This window comes from Limulus polyphemus, unplaced genomic scaffold (genome assembly GCF_000517525.1).
Source record: "Limulus polyphemus unplaced genomic scaffold, Limulus_polyphemus-2.1.2 Scaffold12802, whole genome shotgun sequence".
Classification (NCBI taxonomy): domain Eukaryota; kingdom Metazoa; phylum Arthropoda; class Merostomata; order Xiphosura; family Limulidae; genus Limulus; species Limulus polyphemus.
The window spans coordinates 5,245-10,397 of record NW_013678412.1 but is presented as its reverse complement, the minus strand read 5'-3'; the positions used below and the strand labels follow the sequence as shown (position 1 = coordinate 10,397).

Sequence of the window (5,153 nt, the reverse complement as noted above, 5' to 3'; positions counted from 1 at the left end):
TATGTGTAATAGAAGGTGGTAGATATAAGGCTGAAAGTAATGGATAATATAGTGAGTCAGTAGGTGGGTACGTGTAATAGATGGTGGTAGATATAAGGCTTAAAGTAATGTATAATATAGTGAGTCAGTAGGTTGGTACGTGTAATAGATGGTGGTAGATATAAGGCTTAAAGTAATGTATAATATAGTGAGTCAGTAGGTGGATACGTGTAATAGATGGTGGGGGAAGGGGGAAATGTAAAGACAAATGACTGTCGAGCCCATTCTATTAAGTCTTATGTACATACATAAATTCACAGGAGAGTGATTTTACTCGTGAAAGGAACGTTAAAAAAACAACACATTTTGAAACGAAACTAGTAGTTGTGTAACCGTTCATTAAACCCTATAACTGTTTGGTTTAGTTAAGCAAACAGTCACTTACCCTGTAATTATTCTCCTGTAGCAATGCAGAAACTGTCTTGTTTAACTGGATGTAGAGCTTATGAAAGTCATCAGTTAAATAACCATGGTGAAAAACTGTTGGAGATTTCACAAAATAAAGCTGAGGACTTGGAAGTGAAGCCTTAAAACGTTTGATCTTTTGTTTCTCTTTGATATTGGTGATTCTCGCCCTAGACAAAATTATCGAACTTTATGGAGTTATGAAAAGTAGTTGCTACAAGATAACAAAAACTATTATGAATGTAACAGCAACTTCTAACAAAATCTAAACTTTACCATGTATTTTCTTCAATATATTCACGTACCTTACAAATTTCAGGAAGTTTCTAGCATTATTGAAACATCCATCTAGCATCAGTTTCATGGTTGCTTCCAAATACAGATATAATTCTGTAACTAAAACAATATGTTTATGTAAATGATTCTTGTCCTTGTAGATAAACAAGATCAATCTGTACAATAAAGATACCAAACTAAAAAAAAGTACCTTATCACAGCTGCTGCTAATGTTAACAGGAAAGTGTACACAGGCTTGAAACAGTTTAGTCATTTTTAAGCTAATTAGAGAAAGTGATGCCTATAAAACTCGCAATACAATGTAGTAGTTTATAAAAAGTAAGTAAAATAAAAGCAATGAATATTGTTATCATGGAATTTTAAACGTTCAATTAGAAACTAAATCGCACAGCCTTCTCACACATGAGGGTAACTAAAACATTAACAGACCATTTAGTTGCTGTGTTTTTGCCAAGAAATCAACATCTTTCTTCATCAAAAACCACTCGGAAGGTTGCGAGAGCCACCTGACACTCACCGGCTGCCCTTTCCACAAACTAGCATACTTTGCGGTGCTCTTCATGGCCTGGAATCCATATTTCCTGGTGGGTAAGATCACGGTGGCTTCTAAGTGAAGATTTGTGTTCTTTAACATACACACACTCGACTGGATAACTACAGTAAGATGAATCATTTTATTTACTTTGAAACAAGACCCTTTCTCATACAATAACAGGTTTTTCAAATAAATGTGATTTCATGTATTACATTTGTAGTAAGGATGAAACTTACTCAAACTGTGATTTTAATAATAATAACTTTAAAATGAAGTGTAATGACTTGTTTGGCATTGGCCATAAATTTTGTATCCCTACGTCAACAGTATGTGTTTCTGTTGATCACCTAACAAGACAAGGACCATTCCCAGCCTTGGTAGCTGTTCTGTATACGTCAACAATACGTATTTCTGTTGATCACCTAACAAGACAGGGACTATTCCCAGCCTCGGTAGCTATTCTATATAAGTCAACAGTACGTATTTCTGTTGATCACCTAACAAGACAGGGACTATTCCCAGCCTCTGTAGCTATTCTATATACGTCAACAGTACGTGTTTCTGTTGATCACCTAACAAGACAGGGACTATTCCCAGCCTTGGTAGCTATTCTATATAAGTCAACAGTACATGTTTCTGTTGATCACCTAACAAGACAGGGACTATTCCTAGCCTCTGTAGCTATTCTATAATAAAGAAACAATCAACATTTCATTTAATATCTGTCTTTTTTTTCAACTGGTCAGTTGAGAATAAACTAAATCTGACATGTTGTTAAGTAATGTGCTGTTTTATGGACTAACTCCTGTGAAAGATAACATTATACTGAAATCGTAACATATTGGTGTTAATTAAATTAACAGATTTTGTGTAAACTATTTAATCCTAATCTCGTAAGTTAATGCAGCAATAGATTTTCCAAATATTTAGTTATTGTTTGATAGATACACAAACAGAGTCATATGTGGCTTAAAAGAACTATAAACTTCATCCTGAATTATATAGCTTACCACTAAAGTCATTAAATGTCACTATCAGGATGACGTCGGGGGAACTTTCTACGTTAAACCTCCATTGAATTTCATAGGTGTTCCTGAAGTGATGTAGAAAAAAATTACGTTTTTATTTTATTCTTTCAGTAATAGTTTATCAGGTACGTATTCAGTAGCTAAGTACACTAAACATTTCTGTAATAATTAACAACATCAAGAAATCAACTACCCTGATGTTAAATGAAAACTGGAAAGAGCTAAAACGAGGCTGCAGAGAGAGACAAAAACTAGTTTTAGAGTTCAGATACAGCCGTCACAGATCTTGGAAATGTCTGTATCAACTACATTTATGCTTCTTTCTAGTTTCTCATTTTGTTTGCTTGTTAAACACAATGGGCTATTCGTGCTATTCCCACTACTGGAATCATACACTGAATTTTAGCACCATAAGCCCTCAAGCTTACTGCTGAGCCTTCTAGGGGATGTTCCTTTCTACAGTCCTATATTATATAGTTAGTTTTCTTGCAATGTTTTTAGGAGACTTCTTAACATTATACGTACTGAGAATACACCATTTCTCAAAGTTTTTATTGTATCTTAAAATAATATTTCTGATAACGTGTAATATCAGATAATTATATAACCAAACACACTTTACAAAAACAAGTTTAAAACAAGGCAATATTACAGTAAAACTAAGAGAAACACAAGCTACGTAAATATATATAGGGCTTTAGACATGAACAACTTACGTCTTAAACCATACCCTCGGGATAAACTTGAGCGTCTGTCCCCAGCCCGCACAGCCCCTGTTGTCCTCCCCCGGGTTAACAGACAGTGCCCACCAACACCAGGAGTGATTTTGGAGCATTGTGAGAGCCAATTCAGATACATTTTTCTATAAGATAAGACTTCGTAAATCAAAATCATTGAGAAAATAAACAGTATCAAAACAAGTCCTAAGTTAAATAAGGAAAGAAATGAATTATTAAGCTGGAATAAAACTCGCATGTAGAATTAATTACAGGATTGTATCTTTTGGTTATTATGATTCTTACAGCAACATGCAATTAACTTATTAATAAACAAAAGGGTTAAATAGGTGCAGAATGCCCTTGAGGATTCAAGCCATTATTATTCCGGGATCACGAAAGGGATTTCAGAATCCAAATAACAGAATAAAGAATAACTTGTGATTGTAACTGTCTGTGATCCTTAGCGCAACATACGCTTAACTTATTAACCCTTTCCCACACGGGTCAAAGGTCATGTTATCGCGTTTGTTGACTCGCATTCAAAATTTTATGAATTTATGTCAATAAGTTTGGTATCAAACTGTAGATTATAATTCAAATTTTAGTACTATACATTATTTAATTTTTTAATTTTTAAAGTAAGTATTAGAAAAACATTGAATTTTGTGTGTCACGTGGTAAGTTCAATGCAGCAGTTCAAATTAGATATTTGTGAAGTCAAAATACTAAGTCTATAGTTTCATTTGAATTAGGAACTCAAATTACCGATATTGACAAGCTAGAATATAAAATAAGAACATCTTATCTTTTCCATTTGCTAAGATATCACTCATGTACTGAATCAAACATAGTAGCCCCCACCGACCTCTTTCTGTTATTGGAAACACTCCCTTATATACACTTACTTCTATATATGACATGTGAATAACCAATTGAAAGCTCAGAATATCCCCCTAGTGGCTTTCTCTGCCATTTTCAAGTATTATGATATCATCTCATTCATTCAAAACAAAATTTCAAGGAGGTAGGTTGAGTCTTTAGTCAGCTTAAAAATTTCATACTTTTTTAGACTTAAATACAGCTTAATTACTAAGCTTGATAAACAATAGTGTATTCTATGGTATTAATTTATTATTTTTTTAGACTTAAATACAGCTTAATTACTAAGCTTGATAAACAATAGTGTATTCTATGGTATTAATTTAATATTTTTTTAGACTTAAATACAGCTTAATTACTAAGCTTGATAAACAATAGTGTATTCTATGGTATTAATTTAATACTTTTTTAGACTTAAATACAGCTTAGTTACTAAGCTTGATAAACAATAGTGTATTCTATGGTATTAATTTATTATTTTTTTAGACTTAAATACAGCTTAGTTACTAAGCTTGATAAACAATAGTGTATTCTATGGTATTAATTTAATATTTTTTAGACTTAAATACAGCTTAGTTACTAAGCTTGATAAACAATAGTGTATTCTATGGTATTAATTTATTATTTCAGATGTATAGACAGGTCACTTCGTAAAGACTAAAGGCCAGTTTTATATTATTGGATACAGAAACATGAAAGCATGTGTGCCATATCATTATAACTTCTGTACTGTTAGGCAAACATGGCTGAAAGGTCAACATAATAAATATATATATAGATGTATAATGTTATGAGATTTAAGCTATATAGTCTAAACATTTATGTTTTCGTGTTATAATTTGTGTTCATTATAGAATGAAAGAGGTATAATTTATATTTATTTCTCAATTTTTTATGGTGGTTACAAGATCGGTCAAATCTACCAAACCCATACAGAGTAACGTTAGTGAAAATAACAGATAAAATATAAAGTTTTTTCTCAAGAAATATTTGATAACAATCTGGACATTATAATGATCTCGCATGTCAAATTTCAAAATTTTCTGATGCATAAAAGTATTTTTAATTTTAAAATCAATATTACTTTGCATGTTAGATAGGCAAGATGTGAAAAAAGAAAAAAAGGTAATGAGAGAAACATTGCTTTACAAACCTTAAGACTTAAAAAAAATCTGTTATTTTGTGTACAAAAGCCTTATGTTTACTGATAATCTGTCAAATTTCATTAACCTCCGCTTACTAATTTAAAAG

At 31.9% G+C, this 5,153-nt stretch overlaps 1 protein-coding gene across 8 annotated transcripts in view; it reads right to left on the bottom strand.

Moving 5' to 3' along the window:
- Window positions 1–385: 385 nt before the first annotated feature.
- LOC106477095 overlaps window positions 386–5,153 on the bottom strand; it is an 8,832-nt gene continuing 4,064 nt past the window's right edge. The window contains exons 4-8 of one of the 8 annotated variants that reach the window (XM_022380783.1): window positions 3,021–3,166; window positions 2,287–2,369; window positions 1,171–1,395; window positions 750–840; window positions 386–614 (exon numbers count right to left, since the gene is read on the bottom strand). In XM_022380783.1, the coding sequence (XP_022236491.1) occupies window positions 401–614; window positions 750–840; window positions 1,171–1,395; window positions 2,287–2,369; window positions 3,021–3,139 (732 nt within the window). In that variant the 5' untranslated portion in view covers window positions 3,140–3,166 and the 3' untranslated portion in view covers window positions 386–400. Of the gene's footprint in view, window positions 659–749; window positions 1,396–2,286; window positions 2,370–3,020; window positions 3,167–5,153 lie in introns of all 8 variants that reach the window. The other 7 variants (XM_022380785.1, XR_002609357.1, XR_002609359.1 and 4 more) reach the window with 7 other exon arrangements.